Consider the following 27,691-nt stretch of genomic DNA (forward strand, 5'->3'; position numbering starts at 1 on the left):
TAATTAGCTTTTAAAGGTAAAAAAGAGAACGGAAGAATGAATTACAAAAATTAACGACTAGAAAATTCATTAGAAAAAGTCTGCGTACAAGGTACAAAAAATTAATAATATGGCTATTATTTCATATTTTATATTATAGCCAGTTGGATAGCCTTTACGTTTTAAAACATCTGCTAAGAGAGAATCCAATAGAGAATCCAAATCTTAACTATGTCAGCAGTGTACCTGGGATCATTATCCTGCTGGAAGTAATAGTCGTTTTCCCGACCTAATTTATCGGCGCCCGCTCCAAATTTGCCTTGAAAATATTTAGGTATGCATATTTATCCATAATAGACTCGATGAACTCCAACAAACTCTGACGCCGCTACTAGCCATACATCCCTACATCATTGCACCAATGCAATGCGTTTCTTTCTATCAATTAAAGATATGAAAGGGCTTTCTACGTGCAATACCGCCATAATATACATTTTTTCAGTATTTTTCGAAATGTTCTTTTGCGTGTCCTGCAATTTGCCATGCTGAAATAGATGAATTTTGTTGCAAACTTTGCGCTTTTCACTACTTGTGAGTATTATCGACAGGCCAGAACGTGGACGAGAGGAAACTCTTTGTATTGAAGAATGTGTTCGACCAATAATTCGACTAATTTCGAACGACGAAAATGCATTTGTTCAATAATTCATGTAGCTACAATTCACAAACTAATCGATTTAAACAGTGTTGCCAGATCTACAAGTATTTAAACGCCACCGATTACATTGAGACAATACTATAATGCGTATGATAAAACTTTGTGTAACAATTTCGTGTAGAAAATTTGTTTTCGAGCATTAGAATCAAAACAAAGTCAAAGGAGTCAGCGGCATACTTTTTCGCCGGCATGAAAGCCAAGCGAATGAGTTAGCGGCACAAAATGCCAATTATTTGTTTTTGCTCTGCAATGCTCTTCAAAATATCTTAATTTTTGATTGTGCTTTTGTAATCAGGAGGTTCCAAGTTATACAACATGCCATATTTTTTATTTCCTCGACCAGTTTTTCTTCCATTTTATTATTAATTCGGTGGTTTTTTCCTAAAATGTGGCAACTCAATATAGAGCAAGAGAGAAAAGTTGAGTATGACGCTGAGCAAAAATGAATAAAATCTATTCTAGCGTAAAGCCGCTAGACGCCAACGTCAGCCTTCGGATTTCCCGTTGCCAATAATAAACACACGGTAAACGATCGTCGTTGACTCCAGACTCTCTGGTTGTGTTTAGAATATTGAAGAACAATCTCGTCATAACTGTTCTAAACTGGCGAAGCCTGAAATTCAAATTCCTAGTCGAATAATTACGTGGCAAAAGAAGTGAACATAGATTTTGCCAAAAAAGACTAACCCCAATGACCACAACTGACCAGGTAGCCTCACTAAAAATATCGCTGTCCTTTCAATCGCCTAGGATGCGGCAAAGAGGATTAGGTTTCCGAAAGAGGAGATAAGGTAATCTCGAATTTGTCGTTCACCATAAAGAGTCGATCGCCAAAAGCAACCCTGATAAATTCGATAAATTCTGGTAAGCTTTAACACAATGAGAACACAAAAATGCCGTTTAATGAGGTATACAGTTATATGGGGTCTATATGAAACTAGGACCAATATTTATAATTTTTAGTAAAAAAGTTGTTGCATTTATCGTCCAAAATGTTGTAGTGATTTCAGGTGCAATAGATTTATTCTCCTTGTGAACATTTAATTTCAATTCTTTCTGCTTTGAAGACTAGTTTGGTACACGAAGCGTTATCCATCAGCAGTAAAATTCTTTTGTCTAGGACCAAAAGTGGTCGGAACTAAATTGACATAGAAAATTAATTTGATCAAGAATAAATTGAATTTTCGGTCATTATAAAACGTAAGGTTGTACCCAGACTTTTAGTACTGAAATTTGTATAGCTTCAACCGCTCAGAAAAATACATTGCACATCTTCTAATTTTTGGTGATTTCAGGTTCAATAGATTCGTCCTCCTTGTAAAAATTTCAATAAATTCTAGCGTGAAGTCTAGTGTAGGGCACGAAGCTTTATCAATCAGCAGGAAAATTCTGTTGTCATGTTAAGTTTATCATCTAGAACTTAAATGATTTCACACCATATATTGCTGCCCATGCAAGCCTTTTTGTTAAAGTTATATGATAGGGGAACGGGCTTTCCGCGAAAATACCTTGATTGTTTAAATTTACCGATTGGGTAAACAAATTTCTGGGAACCAGTTGCATAGCTTTTCAAAAAACAATGTTATTCGGTTTTTCGGTGTCTCGGCTGATATAACTTGTTGACCTTCATAATTACACGATTAGAGCCCAGTTTCGTCGGCAATATAATTGTACTCTAAAGTATGTACTCTAAGTATATTTCGTACGGGGCTAAATTGACAGAGGATTTTAAATTGATCAAGAATAAATTGAATATTCGGACGTTATAAAGTGTAAGTTTGTACGCCGACATTTAGTACTGAAATTTGGTATAGCTTCAACCGCTCAGAAAAATACATTGCACATCTTCCAATTTTTGGAGATTTATAAAACATTCATCGATTTATATTTCTTTGATCTAATATTTGTAAATATTTAAGAGAACATTTCTTAAATGTTTTGTAATAAGGCGAGAGTGGCTTTTCTCGTGACTAAGTACCTCAATTAAGTATAGACATTATAAATTATATATAACATTAATCCTCCAAGTCCACCATTCTCCACATAATTAAATTGCGCCTCAATAATTGACAATCATTAAAGCTTTTCAAAAAAAAAAAGAAGAAGAAAAAACACATTTGCCATGATATCGAATTTCAGGATATAAATATTTCTATTTTAATTAAAACGTATCTATGAATAAATAGTACTATGACCTCATACATATATAGATAGAGACACGCGTTTCACGTTTGCTCCTGAGGGTAAAGTTAGCTAGCTAGCTACCCGAAAAAACCATATGTAATGTATATTATACCAGTCAACTGTCATTACTACTTACTGACTGACGGCGGAATGGGGTGGGATATTGTGTCTTTGATGTACAATGATACAATATTATCGTAACGCTATGGGTGTTCTTCTTGTTCTTCGTCTTCTCCCATTGACTTCTATCTCTACACATGGCTCCATAAGACAATTTTTAAGGGTAAAATAGTATAATTTCCTTATACAACCACAATGTGCTACCTACCACATGCAGTTTCTGTTTTGCGCATTCAGAATAATTCACAGCCATTGTTATGGGATTAATAAAAATAATATCCAATCGAATATTTGAATTGAAAATCGTAGTAAAAATAAATAATAATAGAAAAAATCATCAAAACCTTGTAATTTGTGTGGACAAGTAGTAGCGCTCTATTCTAAACAAAGATTATTGGTAAATGGCTTTCTGTTCTAAGTGGGGGATGAATTATATTTCAATAAACCTATCAAAAATACGACGTAATTATAAATCATTCGACATGGCCCGGCATTAACACGTGTAACTACGTTTTATTTCTGATTGGGGTTTTTTCTGGCATTTGACAACTATGATTATACGAACAATGGATAGGATATAATTATATTTTCGGTTTTCTTTATGTGTGTTGTTGAGGGTTTTATAGAGAAGTTCGGTTTTATGCCCAAAAATAAATTGTTTGGACGGTTGGTCTTGTGTTGTAAATACCACCTTCTTCACGGAAGGTGGTATAGACTGTGTTAAACTGTTTTTGTTTTCCATCAGGATACCTGTGTGGGTGGGTGAATGGGAAGTTATGTCTCATATACTTCAACTTCAGCGTATAATTTATTGGTCACCATGGTTTTGATAACGAAGACCTCGGAAATTTGCTGTCATGCTTACAGCTTTGTGAATAAAGGTAATATTTATGTATATGCCATTTAGGGTCTTTAGTATTGACTTTGCATCCACTGTTTGACAATGGGACAACAAGGGATGCAGCTTTTATGAAAGCATTTCAATTAAAGCATCGAAAAAAATATTTCATATTATTGACAAAAAACTTCGAAGAGCAGCTCGACTTTAAATGACATCTGATTGTTTTATACCCTTCACCATGAGGAGACCATTTAAAATACCTAAAATCTATGGGGATTTTTATATGAAGTCTAGTCAATGTAAATTTTTGGTTGGAAGATTTGATAAACGTGTGAACAGACTCCAGTCAGAGACTTAAGACATTTTCCTATTCCAACAGTTGATACGCGTTAATGGACGACCTTCGGCCGTGAACTTCAATGTGTCCGAAAACTTCTCTCTGTTAAAAAGATGCAGTCGTCCAAGATATTAAAGTGATTTCAGGTTCATTAGATCTGTCCTCCTTGTGGAAATTTTTTCATTCTTTCTGGCTTGATGTCTGGTTTGGGGCACCAAGCGTTATCAATCAGCAGTAAAATTCTTTTGTCATTTTATACCTTATATTGCTGCCAAGCCTTTTGTTAAACTTATAAAATTATCGGATATAAAAATATTGTGTCTTATCTCAAAACGAACATTTCTTTTAAAAAGCTGCTGTATTCATCGTCCAAGATATTTTAGTGATCTCAGGTTCATTAGATTTGTCCTCTTTGTGGAAATTTAATTTCAATACATTCTGGTGTGAAGTCTAGTTTAGGGTACGATGCGTTATCAATCAGCTGCGAAATTCTTTTGTCATTTTAAATTTATCATCTAGAACTTTAATAATTTCACACCATATATTGCTGGTCATCCAGGCCTTTTTGTTAAACTTATATGATATGGGAACGGGTTTTCCGCAAAAACACCTTGGTTGCTTAAATTTGCCGATTGGGTTAAAAAAATTATAGGAACCAGTTGCATTGCGTATAAAAAACTATGTTATTCGTTTTTTCGGGGACTTGACCTCCATAACTACACGTCGGTATTATAAATGTCCTCCAAAGGATATGTTTCTCCAATAATGGAGGCATAATATATTCCCTGAAATTTGTGACGTACTCAAGGTAGACAGAAGCACCTTCGCCGTCTGAAAAAACTGGCTATAATGGCCGAATACACGTAGAAAGCCCATCATATATTTAATTAATAGAAAGAAATGTATTGCTTTTGCCAGGGAGCATTTAAAAAAGGCCTCGGGAGTTTTGGGAAAAAGTTATTTCCCCAGAAGAAAGCAAGTTTTGTGTTTTTGGAATCAAATGGGGCGCAAGATAATATGGCGAAAAATGGTACGGCGCTTGATAAGAACAAATTGGCAAGGACTATGAAAAATCGCGGCGGCGGTGCAATAATATGGGGATGTATGGCTAGTAGCGGCGTGGGACAATTGGAGTTTTAAAGGCAAATTTGAAGCGTAGGGCCGAAAGATAGGGTCTGGAGAACGACTGATATTTCCACCAGGATAATGACCCCAAGCACATTGCTGACATAGATAAGCTTTGTCCCTAAACAGCTTTGAGTGCCGCCACAGTCCACTGATCTTAACTTAATAGAGCACATATGCGATGCCTTAGAACGGCGAATCCAACATCGCAAAATTACCCCTAGGCAATGCTCAAAGAAGTGCTGCAAGATGAATGGAACCAAATATCATCGACAGATACTTCCAAGCGGATCTCTTCAATGTCAAAGCGCTTAGCAGAAGTTTTAAAACTTAAAGGCTACCCAACTGGATATTAACTAGAATGTAAAATATTAAATAAAAAGTAAATGATTAATATTTTGTTCCTTGTATGCAGACTTTGTCTAATGAATTTTCTAATCTTTTGAAATCATCTATTTATTTAAAGTTATTTTCTGAATGATGTCGAGTTTACTCCGAAAGTTTTTTGGCCGCTATATCGCCATGAACATTGAAAGTTTTTACAGGTTAAATTCTATTTTCTCCAGAAACTTGATTAATTTACTGTGGATGTTGAATTTTGGATACTCGGATGTAAACTTCTCTCCTGCGTAAATTTTTGGCAGTGAAATAATACATGATCAACATTTTCCCCAAAACTGCATGTTTCACATAAGGCTGATAGGACCGCTTTCAGTGTAGCTTTACAGAAAACATGAATTGTCAGGACTCTATTGATTTGTTTGATCTCGCATGGTTTGTGATTTTATGGAACCATGGCCGCTTTACAGTGTCGGGAAAGATCGCAAAGTAGTGAGAGGAAATGGACATGACACGGGTCTTTATATTCTAATGACCATGCAGACCAGAGTGTCTGTGAAATCTGGGCAACTGTGTCGGAAATAGTCAGATTCATTTTTAATTGTGTTCTTCGGATCTTTTTACCGCTTGATCTGTTTTTTCATTTAAAGCTATACCCGCACGGCCCGGGGTATAGTGTAGTTCAACCTCATCATTCAAATCATTAGACAACTGTATTATCTTATCAATCAAGAAATTGTCATTTACATAATTTTTTTATTGCTAGAAGTCCGATTAGACGATTCGATAATATTTCAATTTTCGGAATACTATTATTAATGGTATATTCTAAAGCTTGTTATAGCTATCAACTCAGCCCACATGGATGATATCTTCTTCTTACAATAGAATGAGAAGAGACGTATTGATATTTTATTCCTTATCATTAAGACACATATTTTTTCAAATTAAAAAAAAAAATAAAATGTATGTTTTAATAGATATAAACTGGATTTTTAAAGCTTATTTCTGGATGTTTTTTATACCCTCCACCATAGTATGGTGGTACCGCCCAATCTTCAATATTTTGGTGTTCTTGAGCGCATTTGCCAACCGAATTAGCTGAAATTTGGTACATTCTGTTCTTTTTGTGTACCAAATGTCTCCACTAAAAATTATAAATATAGGTCTATTTTTTTTTGGTTAGCCCCCATATAGAGGCACCCCCTATTTTTGAAATTTTGGGGTTCTTGAGCACGTTTGTCAACCGAATTAACTGAAATTTGGTATATTCGATTATTTTTGGGTACCATATGTCTCCACTGCAAATTATAAATATCGGTCCACTTTTTCTGGTAGCCCCCATATAACGGTACCTCCAATTTACGGTATTTTGGGGGTTTTAAGCGCGCTTTTAAACTGAATTCGCTGTAATTTTGTACAATGGGTTCTTATTGTGTACCACACTTATTCGCTCCCATATAAGGGCACCACCAATTTTTGGTATTTTAGGGTTCTTGAGCGCTCTTTTCCACCGAATTCGCTGAAATTTGGATTTTGTAACAAATGTCTCCACTAGATATTATAAATATCGGTCCACTTTTTCTGGTAGCCCCCATATAACGGCATCCCCCAATTTGGGGGTTTGCGCGCGTTTTTAATCCGAATTCACTGAAATTTGGTACAATGGGTTCTTATTGGGTACCAAATTTCTCCACTAAAAATTATAAATATAGGTCCATTATTTTGGGTAGCCCCCATATAAGGGCACCCCCAATTTTCGGTATTTTGGGGTTCATGAACGAGTTTTTCAACCGAATTCGCTGTAAATAGGTATTTTGTAGTCGCATATGGTAAGAAAATCTTAATACCAAAAATTATAAATGTTCGCCCCCCTTTTAGGGTAGTTCCCATATAACCCCCGTATATTTAAAATAGTTAGCTGATTGTTTCGTGCGTAGCGGTTGTCCACATATGGGCGTATTCTACCATAGCATAGGGGATATTCGTTACTCGAAATAGTCTGTTTTACCCTACAAATTATTGAATTCTAAGACGATTTAGCCATCGGTTGTAATCATTCCGCTTTTTAAGGAAATTGTGATAAAAAACGCGAAACTGACGATAATGAAATATATCGGCCAGCATTTAGGCATCTCCCTCATATAATTATACCTCTTGAAGAAAAGAATTGAGATATAAAACAATAATATTGTATTCGAAATTGACATATGTCGGTCATTAATTAGGCATAGACCTTATATAATCATAACCCCCAAAATATTCGCTAATTCCTACGCTATGTAATATAACTTTTTAATCTAAATTGTAGTAGTTAGAGGATTGTATATTCTACCATGCGTTATTAGTATCAGTCCACGCTTTGGGGTTTCATTAAAAATTGCTGACATTTTTATTTGGTGTACTTAATGGTTTAAATAAACCGGTTTGTAGAATTATCGGTATAAGTTCACTTTTTGATATGTTCCCTATATTTTCATTTTAAGTATGTGTTAGTATACCTATGGTGTAGGGTATTCAAAAATCGGCCCGGCCGACCTTAACGCTTTTTTCACTTGTTTTTTTTTTTTATTATTAAAGTTTATATATTGGTATCTTGTACGCAGACTTTTTCTACTGAGGGTATACGCGCGACGTAATATCATTCGTACGTTACGACAACAACATTTACAACTGTGTGGCAAATATTTCGAAAGTCAAATACAAACTACTTTTTTGTATTATTTCGCACACATTATTTCTGTCTGTTGTTTGAGATAAAAAACAAAAAATCACAGATCTACTGACAATTGCATGTTGTGACAAGCACGTGAATTTTTGCAAATCTTTTAGATATGTGCATACATATGAATATTTTAAAAGCTCCTATATGTCTTCTATCTATGTGTGTTTACATACATATATGTATGTACATACATAATTTATGTGTATTTACATGCCAACGAATTGCACACATAATATGTACATACATAAATACTGTCTAGAGTTATATATATATATATACGCGGCGAAGCATTGTATACATATGTTTGTATATACATATTTACATACAATACAATAGATACGTTGTATTCGCATAGACAGAAGCCTATTAAATAACAGCGAAAAAAAACAGCAACGAACATGATATCTTTTATTACCTTGTGTGTCACTGCAACTGCTGTTGTTCTCTTTTGTTGTTGTTGTTATTACTCCAAATTCAGCATTATTATTTTTCTATAAAATCTGCATAAAAAGTGGTTAAACGCTGTGGCTTTCAGCGGCAATATGAATGTTGTTGGCAAAACACAACACGCCGATACCAATAAAGAACGCCGATATTAATTATGATGATGACGACGACAATGAATATTATTGTTGCTGTTCTTGTTCATAAAATCCATTTGAGGTTTCTTTGCTCTTTTTTCTCTCATCTATTTTGTTTTGGTTTATTATTATCTATGTTTAGTTCACAACAAATTATTTGTTTGGTTATAAGTATGTAGGTATGTCTGTCTATCGGCTGCTGTATCTCTACTCTATTCCAGACAATTTATGATTAAAAACAAACACTTGGCACAGACACACCACATTTGCGGCTCTTGTTGTTGTTGTTGTATTGTATATGTAATTACTATGTTGTTGTTGTTTGTGTTATTGCGGATGACGATGGGCGCATACTTCAAATCATTGGACGGAATTTCGGTTTTATTTTCTTTTTTTTTTTTTTTGTTATTCTATTGTTAATTTCAATTTACATGTTCCTCTAAAGATATCTTATTTTTCTTCTGGTCGCACCGCAAAGCAAAGCATCAAAATGACAGTTGCTATGTTGGTAGATGGGCGCTAGTAGCGGTGACTGACTCTGACTTTGATGATGACGACGGCGACAACAGCGGCGGCGTTGGCGGTGTTGTTGTATATGACAAACGTAGTAGTAATTCCAAAGTGGTGAATTTATTGTATTTTTTTTTATTTTTTTTCTTCTACGATTTTTGTAATAATGAGATGTGCAAACAACAAGCACACAAACATCGCATATAAAATTCTCCTATTTCACACTTTTTTGTTCTATTTTGTTTTGTTTGTCTCTCTCTCGCTTTGAACACACCACCACGACGATTCAACTCTCAGCGGCCATCATCACGTACTCACTCACACTGCGCTAATTGTAGCCAAACATACACACACTGACGCTGTTATGCAATTTTATAATTTGGGGGCAGCAGCAATACAAGCTAAATACACAAAACGAACTTTCTACACTTCTTTTTGTTACTTTAACGCAAGCACAAACTTGTTCATAGTTTTACACGTAATTATTTGGTTACTAAATTTAACTAACACATTTACCAAACCGTTTCCTATTTCTTTATTAAAAACTAATTTTGTCAACTGAGGGCTCCGAGAATTTGTTGAGTTAATATTTGCCCAAAATACAGAACATGAACATGTTCGTATCGCGTTGCTAAGACGAAGGCAACTGGAGACTGGCAGCACAATTGAACGTTTACAAGCGTGTATATGTGAAAACGACCCACACAGAGAGTGACCGAGAGCACCGGAGAGAGACCAAAACATTGTTTTTTGTTTTTCTGTGGTGAATTTGTGGAGAGTGAAATAAGGCAAGAATGCACACACACAGGCACATATTAAAGCGGTAAATGACACCCCCCGAAAGCGTGGTTTTATATTTGTCGGGATCGGGATCGGTGTTGAGAGTTTCTCTCTCTCTCAGTGGTAAATTGTGAATTGTGTTGGAAAACATTACCACAGGTAGAAACAAAAAAGTACGAAAAGGTACCTAAAATTCTACTTCAAATGATAATAAATCACGAGAAATATTGGCCAATATTTATACCAGTTATTTGCATAAATAATATATGTTATAATTTAAGCGTAAATGTATTCACGAATAATAAAAAATATAATTTTTGTTTTGGTACGTTTATGTCAATTCGTACCTTTTGTGAACAAAAAGTACGCTTGTTACAAAATTAAAAATAGCGCAACTCTAATTACTCTCTCAAGAGAGAGAAACTCTCAACGCCGATCCCGATCCCGACAAATATAAAACCACGCAAAAAAAATATCTACAGTTAGTTCCTTGTGTGTTTCCCACTTCCTTTTTGCGCCCCATTCCGGTCATGTAATGTAGAATTTATTTTTAAACATCCTTGTAACCTACCCTTATTATTATTTTTTCGTTGATTGTTAGGTAAGGTTGCGTGGTACACCTGCAAAAAACAAAAAATGCTGACATACGTAAAGTGTGCCTGGTAGTAATGCTTTTTGTAAACCATACGTCAATTTATGTTATACAAATTGATTATTGCCGAAAAACCGAATATAATTGTTTATGATATCCTCCACCATCAAACGGAAGAGAGGGGGTGTCATATAAAAGTTGTTATTGTGTGTGTGTTTCTATTCGAAATGTGTATCTTTAATTGTTTGCTACTTCAAGTGCATTTTTTCCCATTACACTGTGCAGAGTTTCTCAAAAAAACTGTTATTTTTGAATATAAAGAAGAATACATTCTTTTGTGATAAATAAATGATAAATTTTAATTCCGTTGACACCACGAGCACACTTTCAGGATCATATTCATTTCATGCTCATTTGCATAACCAAACCGGAAAGTGACTGCCCTATTTCCTCGATAGATTTATATCTTTGAATTTTTTTATATTCGCTGAACTGTTGGCTTATATCTTGTTTATGTTCCAAAACTGCAAGAATATATTCATATTCAATATATGAATTTTTCGCCCAATTTTTTCCCAATATCTTAGTGGTGAAAGAGGAAACACGCTTAGGTCTCCAGAAATAATTTCTCTGAGCTTCGATTTAAATTTGCTTTTGAAATAATAAGGTGACGACGCCGCCAATAACTTCCGACCCCTTTTTACGCCATAACATCTTGAGCCCTGTTATTCCACAAACACAAAACTTCTAATATTAGAAAATAATTTTCCCCAAAATGTTCGTGGACCTTTTTACAGTACTTTAAGATATATGTAATAATTTATTTGTTATAGTTTTGCTGGAAATTTATTTTTTTATGAAAACAAAATGAAATAAAACTTTTTCACTCCACACATTAAAATATGCGATCAGTATTCTACTATGTGAACCCTAAGATAGTACTTTCATACACTGAACATACTCTTTCAACAACTCCATCAAATAACGTGAGCCATTACACAACACTAAAGTTACACTGAACATACACATACATACTGTCAATGTAGCATACTAAATATTCTTACACTGAACATACTCATTGTTGTACAATATGATTACATGAACATTAAATTATGAAACAAACTACATTATGAGAAGAAAAAATAAACAAAGTATATGCTTTGTTCTAATAAAGCTTGTTCTACTAGTACAAAAAATGTCAAAACTATATGGTAATACTGTAAAATCAACACAATCAGAATTTTACATTCCTAGATACCATTTTTATTCGACTAAATTTCTCCAATAAGAAAACGATATTTTGGCATGTGTTCTGATAAATTTGGTTGCAAGTTTTATTAGTTCGGGAAAAAATGACAAAACTAAACGGTATTTACATTAGAACTTTTTACAGGGTTAACCTACTTTATGAGGATTTATTTGACATATATTCAAAGGAATTGAAAATTTAAACCCACTGGGTTGACCTAATCCAGTTCAATGTAAACGGCCTTTTAGGTTGTTATTCTTCGAAATTAATAAAATAACCAATCAGAATTTTGGATACCTGATTACAATTATTATAGATTTGTTTTGACTCTCACGAATATTATTAATAATTACCGTATAAAATATAATGATTATAATTGTTTCTCGAGGTGGCTTGTTCTATCAAATCAAAATACATATGTGTGTATATAGTTTTCACCTCAAGTTCTGATTAAAATGGCAAGAACTAAATGATGTTTTTCAAATATTTTTAACTTATGAACTGTTTTACATATAAAATTATATCATGATTAAGACCCGTACCTAAATTCAGTGCGTTGCGTACTGAAATACCCACCTTCTCACCTTTACAGGGTTTGTTGAACGTCCGTATTACCCAAATACGCAAGGACCTTATTTACTTGACTGTCAATTGGAAATGGCGAAAATTAATGAAACATTTTCTTAATTAAATGAAAAATGTTTACATTTATAGAAGAACTATTTTTTTCAATAACTAGAATTTTATTTTCAAAAAACAAAAAATCCAAAAACGCATTGTCAATGTTGAAATTTGTCAACTTTATATTTTTATACGCAATACATGTATTTAACTTTTGAGGTATATAAAATCGTGCGCATAAGCATAATTTAGGTACGACCCTAAAGGCCGAATAAGGGGTATTTTCTTAATCTAGCTAAATTTGACATGAATTACCGTACAATCATCTTGTGGCAGTGTTTGTTTTAAATCATGAACGGGATCTTGGTACTAATGAGATGCAACGAGGTTTAGTACGAAAAAATACATCTCTCTCACAATGAACCAAAATTTGCAACTGTTTTCAAATTTTGTTTGATTTTATATCAACCGGTTTCCAAATACAAAAAGAAAAATTAAAATGATTTAAAAAATTTAATAAAATTTTGTGTTTACAGGTGATTTTCTTACTTTCCAAACGAACACAACATTGCAAAAACATTTCCCTTGCTGTAATTTTTCTTTTCATTTTCAACTTGCAAACAAATATTTTAGGAACAAATTATTATTTTTTTTTCGTCTTTACTCCTAGTCTACTTCCTATTTAGTATAGGAGATATAGGACCATATATCATGCGTAGAAAAAGTCTAAAAATCTTAAAAAAATATAGTTCAGCTTCAATAAGTTGTTATTTTGTGACTTAATAGGTTTTCCGTTTTTTTCTTTTTGTAAACAACTATCAGCTGACTTTCATTCCTAAATGATCTTAAAGCCTTAATTTATTTTCAGAACTTCGGAAAGTAGAACTTTTCAGGAAGTGTGTATGCAAATGTACTATTAGCATATGATTAGATTGATTATGGATTTATCGTGATGAACTCAGTTTGATTTAGCAATTAATTTGAGATAATGCAGATTATAATTATTATTCTAAACTCAGGTTATACTTAATTTCAATTATTAAATAATAATATTTTAAGATTTTACATTCTAAAGTGTTTTTCTTTAATTTGTTTGCAACTTCATCAAAGGATGCGAACCCTACAGTGAAATTGCATGCACTGAACATACTTATTAGAAGACAACATGGTGATTACGTGAACACCAACCGATGAAATATTAAATAAAATGAGTAAATCTTATACATAAACTTTTTTTAATATACTTGTTTGTCATATATCGCATGTTTTACACTCATGGTATGTCTTTATGTTTGTATTATCCATAAATATGAATCAATTGTAATACAATTTTTTTTACACTGAACATACTCATTGCGGAAGGAACAACAGGGTAACATAAACATACATTTATGAAATAAAGAAATTAATTAACATTATTTGTCCTATTGTGAGCAATTCCTATGAAATGTGACCAACAATTCAACAATATTTTTTCCCACACTGAACGTACTCATCAAAATAGACAATAACAAACAAAATTAAATAAAATGCACGTTTAGGTTTTTATTACACGCCAACGATAGAAAAAGGAAGGAAGCTATTGTTTTTATTATTTTTTTCTGATAATATAATAAATAAAACCTTCAGTGCAGAATTTATCGACCACCTTAACAACAAACAAGGAATTATTTGACTATAAATCCAATTCTACCGAAGTTAAATTTATTTTTATGATGAAAAATATATATAAATATATTTAATATTCAATATAAGCATTGTAAAATACTACAAGAAGAATCAATGGCTTAAAATATGCTTAATACAAAATCTGTAAGGAAGAAATTTACTATTTGTGGGATAAATCTAAATTATATTCTATTTCGAATTTGTAAGAAAAATCGATTATTATTTTTACGTTTTTAGTAGTAATATGTTAAGCATATGTAAAATAAACATATGCGTATCGGTTTCAGTAATATGTACAATTATAATTTCAAATTTTATCAGGAAAAAAAATTTCCTCATTTTTTGAAAAACCTCAGTTTCATTTATTTGTCGAGTTTTCAGTCATATGTTTAAAAAATGTTAAAACAACGATAATTGTATTGTACTAACTGTATATACAACAAATTCCTATTATAAAAAAATATATTCGAAAGGTTTTTTTTAAATTTGTACAGCAATTATAAGTTTGTAATATGTCTATAACATTTCTGCATTAATTATAATTTATAATAACAATTATTATATTTTTCTTTAGTAAGGTACAAATTATAATTTATAATGAATAATCTATTTTTTATTGGCCTTTAAAATTTGTCAAATTTGTAATTACCATGTAATATTAATAATTGGACGATAAATCATTTAATTTTCTAACACAAATGGCAGAAATACAACTCTTCAGTTTCATTCTATGCACTGAACACACTCCACATGGGAATTATTCCAAGAAAACTGGAAATAATCAACGTGCGGCTGGTGTTGCCATATTGTAAATGGCAAAGTTATATGCCTAAACAGAGTTAAATAATGTATTAAAATTTGCCTTATAACAAATATTTAATAAAATTAAACAATTTTCTTTATTCTTTAAAGTTAGTTAAATGATAACTTAAGAATTTTTAGCAAAAAACCCTCATGCCATTGTAATTTCACAAAGATGTTTGTCACCCTGTTGTAGATTTTGACATTTCTTGTCATTATTCCAATACACCACAGACCTATAAATTCCAATGCAGTCATTGACTTTGCTGGTGTTAGTAATTCTTCTCAGTTCAGTTTGCCACTGTTGTCAGGGTTCGTTCGAAGTGAGTACACGCAAAAAACTAGAAGCCGCAAAAAATAGCAAAGAAGAGATTTTCTTTACCAACCACATTGCTGCTATTGAATAATCAATCGGTGCTGAATAGAAAAAAAAATTTACAAGATTTACGATTTGTTTTCATTCTCTTACACAATGTTGTAAAACAAACGTAGAAACATTAATTAAGAGAATAAAATAAATTTGTAATTAGAAAATAAATGGAAAAAAGTGAAAATTAAATGAAAAAAAGAAATGGAAGAAAATTTGCCGATTTTTTTCTCAACTCATATTGTGTGAAGAGTGTGTGTGCTGGAGAGAAGTTACGTGAGTGGTGAATATGTTACGAAGCCATCAGCCATCTTGAGTGGTGGATAACGAAACACACTTCCAATATTTGCCGAAGCAACTTCTTGCACACGACGGGCGATAGTGCTTGTCAGTTGGAATCAAGTACAGCGGCTTTCAGCAGCTCTTCACCGATTGGGTTAAAGAAAAATGTTAGCAAACTTTACTGATTTTATAAAGTGAAACTAGAAAAAAAAAAAAATAATTTTGAAATAGTGAATTGAATTAAATAATATTAAATGTTAATTTATTTGGAAAATAATTATTAATTTTTATTGAAAATTTAGTTAATTTTCGGCTTTGCTTTTGCTGTGGGTTACGTAACCCCAAAGAGAAACTTTGAGAATAATTTGCAAATAAGAAATGAAATGTGGTGTTACCTCTTCTTGCCAACTTAAAAGAATAGCACTGGATTTATTTTTGAATGCGGCTTTTTGTTTTTTACTTTATACATTTTTTAATAATCCCTTGAATCCTAGTAATTATTTTATTGTATCTTTTTTCTTGCAGAGCTTACGTGCGCTAGCTTCAATTTCTTGTTGATCTTCAAAGCAACTTAAAACAAAAAACAAATCAAAATGTTCGTATCAACAGTCTCCCGTATTGCCCCCGTTGCCAGGACCGCTGTAAGTATTAAGAAACCCCTACAATATTTTTGCAAATTTATTTGCAATTACATAAGTTAGCTGCGAGGAATCGATTTTTTTCTATACAGCAGTAGCCGTCAGCCGCGCGCCTCTTTCGTCTGTCAATTGTAGTTCTTCATTTTCTCATTAATTCTATTCTCTCCCTCTCTTTCAATAATTCCATTGACTCTTTAGTGGTGAATTTCCATTGACCGCTCTCAATTGAAAGGTGTATTTGTCAAAGCAGCGAGAAAGAAACGAAAAAACGTTACATAAGTAAAATTTGAGGTTAGGTGCCTTAAAGTTAGTTGAGAGTTGATAAAAGGAAAAAAATACATTTGCGGTAGTAAAGAACAAGGTTTATTTTTTACTAAAGTAATATGTTTTTAAAGTAATTATGTAGAATCAATATATTAATAGCTTGTATTTGTTTACCATTTGTTGTTAAGTGGTTGCCGGGTAAATATTTTTTTGTTACTTCCTAGTTTTGGGATGTGGCACCGTATATACCGGTATAATGTTATGACATTGTGTTTATGCCTTATTGAATAATAATCCGCGTGATGTTTTTTATAATGTTATTAATATTTTAGAATACTTTCTTTGGTAAATAGTTGGAGTTTACAGAGATATTGTTCTAGTTATTGCAATTATGTAATTTTTGGAAGTTTTTTTTTATGACCATGGCCTATTATAACATAAATTACATAAGGCTCCGCCGAAGAGCAGACTTTGTGGTAGAAACTTCTTTAGCTCATTATGTTTATAACAATTTAGGTGGGTGTGCAATATAAACAATAATTCCCAGCAGCAGCTGACTTTTCAATACAATTGAATTAATTTATTTTAAAACAACATTGTAATATTCCGGCTTCTCAACTTGCCAATTTTTCTCAATTGCATAACTTATTTTTGGCACATGTATCTATTATTGGGGTATATGCTTTGGGCCTTTTTTATTCTTTTATCTTTGTCACAAAAGGTTGAATAATTTCCTTGCCTTCTTTATCTTGAATTGTTAAATAATTTTAATTTGAAGATATCAACAATATAAAAAGGCATACCGGCAAAGTAATTGATTTTTTTATTTATAATAAGTCAAAGGAAATAAAAGCACGTATTTAAAATACTTAGCAACATAAAATTCTTGGCACAATGGAATTATATTAATAAACAATTTTATTAATACTATTTTAAATGATATACTTCTTTACATTGTTTTAAGAAAGGTTATGTGTCGCTCATGTTTATCTTTACGTCACAATGCGGCGTTGTTGCGATTAGTGATTGACTTTGTTCTCTTACCTCTCTTCATGTGTTTGGCAATCAGCTGATTTACATGCCCTAGCAAATGGAATAAAAGGGAGAATTATTGCAAATAAAAGAAATAATGTTAAACAATATAGTGTAACATAATTAATACAATTTAATTTAATTTTTTTTTTTATATCATGGTAACATTTCTTTTTTGGCAAAGGAGAAAACTTGTTAGTTTTTCTTTCTCTCGCACACTGAACAAACCTAACCTTTAAATTTGCCAAGCCGTGTGTTCAGTGAATGGAATTGTCAGTGAATTGAAAGAAAAAACCTGCAAATTGTGATTTATAATTTAAAGAAATCGAAAATTAAATTGAATTTTGTGTTCATATTGGATAATAAGTGATTTAATGTGAATGTATTAAGAAACCACTGTGAATAATTAACGACCCAGGAAACAAAAATATCTATTGAAAACTGGTAGCCAAAGAAACAACTCCCTTCAACGAAATAAAAAAAACAGATGTTGCATAACTTTTGGTGATTGTTAGAACAGACATACAGTGCACTACTGCCTGTTTTAGGAAAAAATCGATTTTTTTTTACATAACGTTAACTAAAAACACAATTTATAAATATTTTTTTTTTTAAATTATTTCCAGCTCCTTAACGGCTCCAAGCAATACTTGCGACCATTGAGCAGCGCAGTCATTAGCCAAAGCCAAACCTTGGCCGCTCAGAACACAACCCCCGTTGCTTTACTGCCACAAATCAGGTCATTCCAGACCTCCCCCGTCACACGTGACATTGATTCAGCTGCCAAATTCATTGGTGCTGGTGCTGCAACAGTCGGTGTAGCTGGTTCCGGTTAGTATTGGAAGAGATAACAAATTCTCAACAAACATAGCAGTGGCAAAGAAAACTTTTTCCGTCCACCATTATTGGATGGATGGATTGTGCATATATATTTCACATTTGTGTTTACCCATAGCCGTCATCTAGTCAGTTGCAATCTAGCATCTGGGACACACAAACGAGTATCTGATTACTCTCAAAACAAAATTGTCCCGGGAAGGTCTGAGATATGGTCAAAAGTTCAACAAAAAACGCCAAGTTGTATGGTGTTTGAACTTGTTTATTTTCTAGCAGGAAACTTGTATGATTCAAGAGGCGAAAGTACAAGAAATTCTGTATTTTTGTTAAAATATAAAAATACATTGAAATCTTTTGTGACCAGCAATTTTAGTGCAATGTGCTCGCCATTTCCCTTGCCATGGGGGAATATGGAACTCAATTCAGACTAATCTGTGACTGACTATCTTCGGCATGGGAAAACATTGTGTGAATTTATTTGTGCTCACCAAAAAAAAAAACCAACAAAAAAGTTTACTTTGCCGCTGCTTTTTTAATTTTTTATTACAAAAACTAATTGCTTTCTTTTTTCTTTCTCTTCTTCCTCTTCTATCATCTTCCAATACAACAGGTGCCGGTATCGGAACAGTATTCGGTTCCCTCATCATTGGTTATGCCAGAAATCCATCATTGAAACAACAATTGTTCTCCTACGCTATCTTGGGTTTCGCCCTTTCTGAAGCTATGGGTCTTTTCTGTCTTATGATGGCCTTCTTGCTCCTCTTCGCTTTCTAAAGTGTATTTGTGTCCTAAGAAGACTTTAAAACTTAAAAAATATAATACAAACAACAAAAATAACATCTGTACCACAACAACAACAAACAGCTCCATCATCTTTATTGTTTTTAAAAAACATCCAAGAGTAATAAAAAAGCAACACTTTTATTTAAGTTTAAAACGGAAATAAAACAAAAAATTCGATAACAAAAAACCATCCCCGAACAAAAACAACTATTTCAAACAAAAGTTATTTATAGAAGAAAAACCATATAAGAAAATGGATAATATTTGGAATATGTTCCGTCTATGAAAACATTGCATTTTTTGTATACAATGTGACGACGACCGATTAGACGGCGTTACATAAATGAAACGACCTAGTGAGAGAAGCCATTCACCTTTAATTTTTTCTATTTCTGTTTCAAAAACATTTACCCGATAGAGAGAGGAATGGAGTAAGAAGTATTTCCTGAAATGTCTTACAGATGATTTCGGTCTATCTTTGCGCGCTCTCATCATATATAACTTAAAAAAAAGATTGGCGATATCATCTCTGATAGATAAATGAAAAATAACATCTTATTCACTTATCGTCTAGACATTTTTTAGAATACATTTTTACCCTCCGTTCAGTTTTTCCTCACTACTACATAGTCATTGTTTTCGAATTTATTTGAAAATATGCTATTTCTTTTGTTTATTACGTTCGTTTCTTTCGTTTCGTATTAGTTATTATTTAATTCTACTTAGTAGAAGAAAAAATAAACGAATAATACTAGCCAACAAAAAATATCTATATCTCTTCGCTAAAAAAGAAACATGTTTGTTCTCGTCATCATCATGTATATTAGAATTTGGTCTAGAAAACAAATTTTAATCTTTTTTTCATCATACATGAAATTGGAAAAAACAAACATCAAACTACATTCACTGCTGTACAAATATAAGTGTTTTGAAAATGAACAAAGAATGAATAAATTTCAAGGATTTCGTGAATTGAAAACCAAAAACTTTGCAAAGGTTATTTTATTCTATACAGGAATTTGGAATAATTATGACATTTTTATACGGTTATTAGCAAAAGAGTGGGAGGAGTCAGATATATTGATGAAAAGTTGTAGTAAAATTTGATTAGATACTTTACTAGGTTTCGAGAAAAGAAAGTATACAATTTCTGAACAATTTATCGAGGTCTGTTCGATTGTTCCCGTGTTGCAATAATCCACTAATTTTTTGCTATTTTCTTCGGTATCATAAAGAACAATTTGTTAACGTGGTAAAACCATTCTTGCAGGTTCTGGAACAGACCAATAGTATGTACGGTTTTGGTGTTTCGCGGCATTTCAACACACATTTGACTTACAACCGATTTTACGGCGCAGTTAAAATAATTAGCACGATTTGAATGAATTTGTTGCCGGCAAAAACTTAGCTGGCTTGGGGATCTCGTTCGTGGTAAAGTATCGCAGTAAAGCTACTTGAGATCTCATGTTAATTTCAAGATTATCAGTCTTATTCTGGATGTCAATTCCACGTGAATTTACTCGCTCTTCCCCTTCGACTTAGAACAACTTTTCACAGTGAATTTTTTCGCATTCTCGCTTTCGCCTTATTCCGAATGAAGTTCGAAAGCGAAAAAATCCGTTTTGGGGAACAATTACTTATTCTGGATTACAGGGAGTGGGATAATTTTTTTTACACATTTATTACTACTATTCTCAGAATGTTTGGTATTGATAATAAAATATATCGATCTACGATTTGGTATAGAACCAATTTAAATTGATAATCTTTGAAGGAAGTTTTGGCACCCAATAGGAATTTGATAAATCATGTTAGAGCGAATTCGATTAAAAACATGTCCAAACCCCCAAAAATACTAAAAATAATGGTTACCCGGAAACTTGGGCCAATAATCATAATTTTTCGTATGGAGATTTTCTACCCAATGAGAATCCAAAATATAAAATTACAGCTAATTTGGTTGAAGCATGTGTCTAAGCTCTCCAAAATACCGAAATTTAGAATGTAGTATTATATGGGGGATATTCTAAAAAGTGAACCAACATGGGCCAATGAGAACCCAATATATTAAATTGCTCCCCAAATTAGTTGAAACACATAATCAAGCTCCCCAAAATATCGATATTTGTGTGGACTTCCTTAAAAGGTGGACCAAATATTGAAAAAATTTGGTAAGAAGATTTACTACCATACCACAACCCTGAAACATAAGTCTAGAGAATCCAAAACACCAAATTATAGCGGCTCCTGTTGAAAAGCGTGTTTAAAACCACCGAAAATGCCGAATTATGGGGGTACTGTTATATGAGGGATACCGTAAAAAGTGGACCAATATTGATAATTTTCGGTAGGGAGATTATATACCCAATGAGAAACAAATTACAGCAAATTCTGTTAAAAACATGCCAAAAATCCCCACAATACCGAATATTTGGGGATACCGTTATAAGGAGGCTATATATTTGGGTGGATCCATGGCACAATAAATAGGAAGTCGATTTATGGCAGCTTATGACTCGATTAAAGTTCCGTTCGAGAACCTACTAATTTTGCAAGTTTTGCAACTGTTTAACCAGAAACCGTTCCTCAACCCACAAAACTATTAAATCCAAAACCAAATTTAAGAAGACTGAAAACAAAATGACCTTTTCTTTGTAAACTTTTTACTCGAGAAATTTGAACGAGTAAAAATGGTAAACAGGAATGCAATCTTCTGATAGGCTATTGTGTTGATTTTGAAGTATTGTCATCTAATTTTGGAATATTTATTAGATTTCGAACTTTTCAAATTATTTTGTACTCTGAGAGCGATTTTGAAATCTTTCCCCTTTTACTACCTTTACTATTTGAAAAAAGTAGTAGAACAGACCATAACTGTCAAAGTGTGTAATTTCTGCTTGAATTCGATGTGCAATGTTGCCAACCATGTGAAATATAATATTAATATTCACCCCTATTCTGTATGTCGTCGTCGACACGAAACGACGTCGAAGAGAGTCGTCTTTTGCAAATTGGTATTCCCCAAGGTATATTTAATAAGGTAGCCGCATCGGGCCAGCTGTTGGACAAATAAATGTCAAAAATGTTGTTGTAATGTTGAACCAAAAAATTAAAAAACAAAATTATAAATGAGAATTTCTAATAGCTTTTTTGGCAATACTTTTATTAACAGTTTCTACAAGAATTTGTGTAAAAAAATCTTGCCAATCTGTTTGTTTTGGCAAAATATTTTTGACATATCAAAATACAACAACCGATGTTTGTTGTAGAAATTCGCCGATGCGGCTACCTTGTATATCTACCTTGGTATTCCCTATGTCGTTGTCGACATTTATCGATAACTATTGAAACATTTTTGGTATTCCGTAACAATGTGTGACGACGACGATGTCGAAGATTTCTTCGTCATAGTTTTTGTTGACGACTGAAGCGTTTGAACATTTTTTTTGAAATTAAAAAAAAAAAACATGACCGGACAAGAACAGGATATATCATTCTAGAATCTATTCAATACTTAATGCAAAATAAAGTGTAAATAAAGAAAAATATATGGGATCTATATATAAATCTAAACCGATATTTACCAATGTCAATGTCTATGTGGAAATAAAATTTCATCCCAATTGGATGGATTTTTTTCCAAATTTCATCCCGTTCGGATCATAATGGTGGCATGTAACTTGTTTAAAATAATACATGAATGGAGGGACATGCATAAATCGACTGAAAAATAATTCTATGTACATACTATATACTAAAAAGTAACTATGGGTCTATCTCGTTTCTTTTTGGTCGTTGCAAACACATTTACCAAGACATAATGCCCTGTGCCACAGTGCGGTGAAGGATACAAACACATTTTTGCCCAAAAATATGCAACAAAATTTTTGTTTTTATTGATATTATCGATAAATAGTCGACATCGTCGCATGAGTGTTACAGAATACCAAATCAGTGTCGAAGTGATGTGGATGCGAAGTGATGTCGAAAGAGAAACGGAATAGGGGTGATTAACATAAGGGAAAATTTTGCAGGTGGTCGAGACAAAAACAAAGATTTTTAGTTTGATACATCACTTTATTATTGCATCATGTGTGGACCGATATATTCGATATTTGCGATATATCACATTTGCAATGCCAACCATCCTAGGAGTAATAGTGCAAAATTTCAAAGCTCTATTTTAAATATTGCGATCTAATAGACATTTCAACAGACGGACACTCATAAATAGACATAGAATTTTATTTCGATCAAGATTATATATCGTTAGCTAAAATGCAAAAAGGCGTAACTAACAAAAGCATAATTGCATAATTTGCATAATTGTGTAGGAGAAGCAAAAAACTGTTTTGAATGAAAACTATAAACATGTCATGTGAAATGAAAAAGTATGCCCGGCAGGGTGATATTGCATATGACGAATAATAGATTACAATTTGTTTAACAAATTTAGTTATTTAGTTTAATGGCAGTCATAACAATTAAGTAAAAATTTGCATTTTTTGTTAGTTACGCCTTTTTGCATTTATCAAATAAACCCACTTGTAGTTACGTCTTTTTGTTTTTTGTTTATATAAGCTCCTTTTTTGACCGCAGACGTGTAAAACTTTGTCAACACATGTAGTTTATTGACATTCACAATATTCATTCAAAAAGTCAATTTTCAATTTTTTGTTAGTTACGCTTTTTTGCATTTTAGCTGACGATATTCTTTGTGGGTTCTCCGGTGATTATTTCAATGTGTTTCAAACGGAATGTCAAATTTAATATACACTTCATATTATGCTGGAGGGTATAAAAATCCACATTGAATGCAAATCCTTTTAAATTTGTTCTTGTAACAGTCGGTGAAATTATTTTTATGTAAAAAATCTGAGCATATATTAAAGTGAGTTAAGGCTACGTTTAGATTTACGAAATCCACTCGATTCCAAACAGCTGATTTCCTTATATTTTCCTATTCGGAAAAATGCATATGTAATTAAATATCGTTTTGACACATTGAAATTTCCGTATCTTTCACACGACGAATTCGAATTGCATATTTATGTAAAGTGACAACACATATGTATGTAAAATACATATAGTGTAAAAGCACCTTAATACGTGTAAAAGAGTTCAGTACATGTTTTTTATGGTTTACGTCAAAGCTAATTAAGCGCTTACGCCAACTGCTTTAATTTAAATGTGTTCAATCAGAGAAGTAGGTTGGCAACGTTCAACAGCTGTTCAACAATCGATGATCTGTCAAAGTTCTTGTTTTCAATTTTGATATGTCAGTGTGTGTTTCGTGTTTTCCATAGAAACTTTTTTATTTTCAAAATTGCTTAAAAGAAATGTAAGTAATCAAATTTAAGTTATTTGTTTATTATTTAGATAAAGTAATATTCAATTATCTACATTTACTATCAGCTATACAGTTGCTATTACTATTGTTGTGTTAGGACATTTCTTCCTGAGATGGCCATCGCCAACAAATTGTTTACAAAATATTTAGCAACAATTTGGGGAATTTTATATGTTAAAGTTCAAACATTTTTTGTGCTGGTCATATTAATTAAAAAGATTATTTTGTTTTATTGCTATGTCAGTGTGAATGGATGGATGATAAATAACAATATAATCATGAGCAGGTTAGCAGAGATCATATCGAGCATAATAAGATGTGAATGATTTTGGAACAAGCTGTTGTTTTCATCGCAAACTGAATTACTCTGCCCCCCGTTCGCCCTTATGATTTTACTATTTATTTATTTGCATATTACTAACCAGTTTTCTGGTGGACCTGTAATAGTAATTACCATGTGGAAGATATGCACAATTCGGTTGTGGAACAAAATGTGTTTAAATATCGCCGACGTTATTATTTTCCAGAAAAAAATGTAATACTTTTTTATTTGTTTTAATTTAATCCGTGCTCTACCATTTGGGTTCCACGATCTGCTGGACGGCTATTCAGTGCCTGTTAAATTAACTAATTCAGATCTCATTATAGTTTTATAAGTTATTGAACCGATTGATTTGTACCTGGCTGTGCCCCAGTCGGTTATAATTGTGAATAATGCAAATCGCTTAAATTTCAAAACTATTTGAATTAAAAAGGTACCATAAAGCTGTATGGATATTTGCAATATTATAAAGAAATACTGTGAACACATTAATAAATGTGGGAATATCCAAATGGAGATTTCGATCATTGTAAATTAAAAGACTCAGCACAATTGCAATAAATCCATTAATCAAATATGAATGTCACTTATCAGTATGTGTTTTGTACATTTTTCAAGTAAGACTTGTGCTGCTAAAAGATTATTTTCTGATTGTGGATTACAAGGTCGCCGGATCGTATTGACCAAATATGTACATTTCTTAAAAAAAACTCATTTCTTCTTACAACTCAAGGTTCATTCGACGGTGATATTCACCGTCAACACAGATTGGCCCATAGATTTTTCGGAGAAATTTTCTCTCAAGAGCTGCCTCATCTGCTTGCGTAAGTACCCATGCTTCAGATCCATATAACATCGCGGGTAGTATCAGCGTCTTGTAGTGTGTGAGTTTGGTCTTGCGGGAGGTGTCTTGCTTTTGAGTTGCTTGCTCAGTCCATAGTAGCATCTGTTGGCCATCACTATCCTTCTCCGAATTTCAAAACTGATGTCATTCGTTTTATTTACGGCGGTACCAAGGTATATAAAATCTTTGACTACCTCGATGATGTAGTTTTCAAATTCCACAGTTGGTCCGAATCTACTGGACGTCTTGCGCGTTGATACCATCAGCTTGATCTTCTCGCCATTTACTGCCTGACCCAATTTGGCAGACTTCTTCTCAATTTGTTCAATGGTGGCTGAGAGCGGTCTATCAAAGGTTCGACCCATTATAACGATGTCATCGGCGTAGGCGAGTACCATGTGTTGTTTGGGGTACAGACTGTCATTTGTCTTCACCTTTACCTCTCTATGACCTTTTGCAGCAGGATGTCACCTTATCTGAATCCTCGTTCGGCATTAAAGGCCTCCGAGAGCTCCTTCCCAACTTTCACTGCTGACCTTGTGCCACTCATAGTTACCCTGCATAGCTGAATTAATTTTGCAGTAATGCCAAACGCAGACATGGCTTTAAACACCTCAGAACGGATAGGGCTGTCAAATGCGGCTTTATAGTCGACGAATAGGTGGTATGTGTCGACGTGTTTTTTGTGGGTCTTTTCCAGGATTTGGCGCAGAGTGAAAATCTGGTACTTCTTGAGTACTTCCGCCAAACTGCGGCTGTTCGAAAACTGCGGCTGTTCTGTATAGGTTCGGTTTTCTTTTTCTTTGCTTTTTCAGTAGGACAATGGTGAATTTGCCAGATCTGAAGCCGTATTTGTATGGTCCAATAATGGCATTGACAATTGGATTCAGTCGTGGATAACACTTTATATGCAAATTTTTGTTTACAGTTTCTTTATAAAAATAAAATAAAAAAATGACGTAGATGGCAAAGAGAATAAATGTTAGACATGAAAAAAGCACGCGATCTAATCCAACAACACATTTGAAAAAAAAATTGGCAAAGTCATCGTGATTTGGCGCAACGCGAATGAGTGTTCATACATATATACGGGTTTTTATACGTATACGAAGTTGTGTGGCTTAATGAAGCACCTAGCCTAGTCATGATCGAACAACACAATTTCATTTCATTTCTTTCTCTTATTTTTTGGCCAAAAGTAATGCTTACACTGGAAAAATTTCCTCTGTTCGCGTCGTAACAACAATGGCCGGCATCTCTCTGTCACAGGTGGTGTTTTTTGTGTAATGTTTGGAATTTTGCGAACACACACACACAGACGCATATATAGCCGGTATTCAAATATACGACCTATTGATTGAGTATTTAAATTCTGCTTTTTGTTTATTTCTAATAAAAAATTAGCCAGGTCTATGTTAATGGATCATTTATTTAGATATTTATTTATTGTGTGTATATGTATGTATTATTGTTTGTCTGTGTGTGTATTTTTTTATATGATGGATATTTTTTTATGTTTATTTTATATCACAAGAAGAAAGAAAAAAAAACGCCGTCAGCCATGACAAAGTAAAAATATTTTATACCCTGAACGTTTAGGTCGACCTATAAGATAACCTACATTGTTCAATGTAAAAAAAATGACTCAGGATTTGGAATACAAAATTTATGGTCTTTCCCAAAAATTTTCCCATTGAGTTCATGATACTAAATGGGGGTTACAAATCTATGACAGAGATAAAGAACACGGGTGTGTATATCCAGTGTTTTGTCCAATCAACACGTGCCCGCCCACTTTGCTG

At 33.0% G+C, this 27,691-nt stretch overlaps 1 protein-coding gene across 1 annotated transcript; it reads left to right on the forward strand.

Annotated features, from left to right (window-relative positions):
• The first annotated feature begins 15,344 nt into the window (after positions 1 to 15,344).
• Positions 15,345 to 19,561, forward strand: LOC133329453 (ATP synthase lipid-binding protein, mitochondrial). The gene is made up of 4 exons (XM_061537929.1): positions 15,345 to 15,493; positions 16,345 to 16,460; positions 18,380 to 18,584; positions 19,201 to 19,561. Exons 2-4 carry the CDS (start codon positions 16,413 to 16,415, stop codon positions 19,362 to 19,364), a joined length of 417 nt encoding a protein of 138 aa, XP_061393913.1. The 5' UTR covers positions 15,345 to 15,493; positions 16,345 to 16,412; the 3' UTR covers positions 19,365 to 19,561.
• The last annotated feature ends 8,130 nt before the right edge of the window (positions 19,562 to 27,691 follow it).

Source organism: Musca vetustissima, unplaced genomic scaffold, assembly GCF_032173495.1.
Source record: "Musca vetustissima isolate MV318-11 ecotype Yass unplaced genomic scaffold, APGP_CSIRO_Mvet_v1 utg23282, whole genome shotgun sequence".
Lineage (NCBI taxonomy): Eukaryota > Metazoa > Arthropoda > Insecta > Diptera > Muscidae > Musca > Musca vetustissima.

Coding starts and splice junctions, on each gene's coding strand:
- LOC133329453 (XM_061537929.1), top strand. CDS start 16,413: ATGTTCGTATCAACAGTCTCCCGTATTGCCCCCGTTGCCAGGACCGCT. Junction 16,461..18,379: donor CCCCCGTTGCCAGGACCGCT/GTAAGTATTAAG, acceptor AATTATTTCCAG/CTCCTTAACGGCTCCAAGCA. Junction 18,585..19,200: donor AGTCGGTGTAGCTGGTTCCG/GTTAGTATTGGA, acceptor CCAATACAACAG/GTGCCGGTATCGGAACAGTA.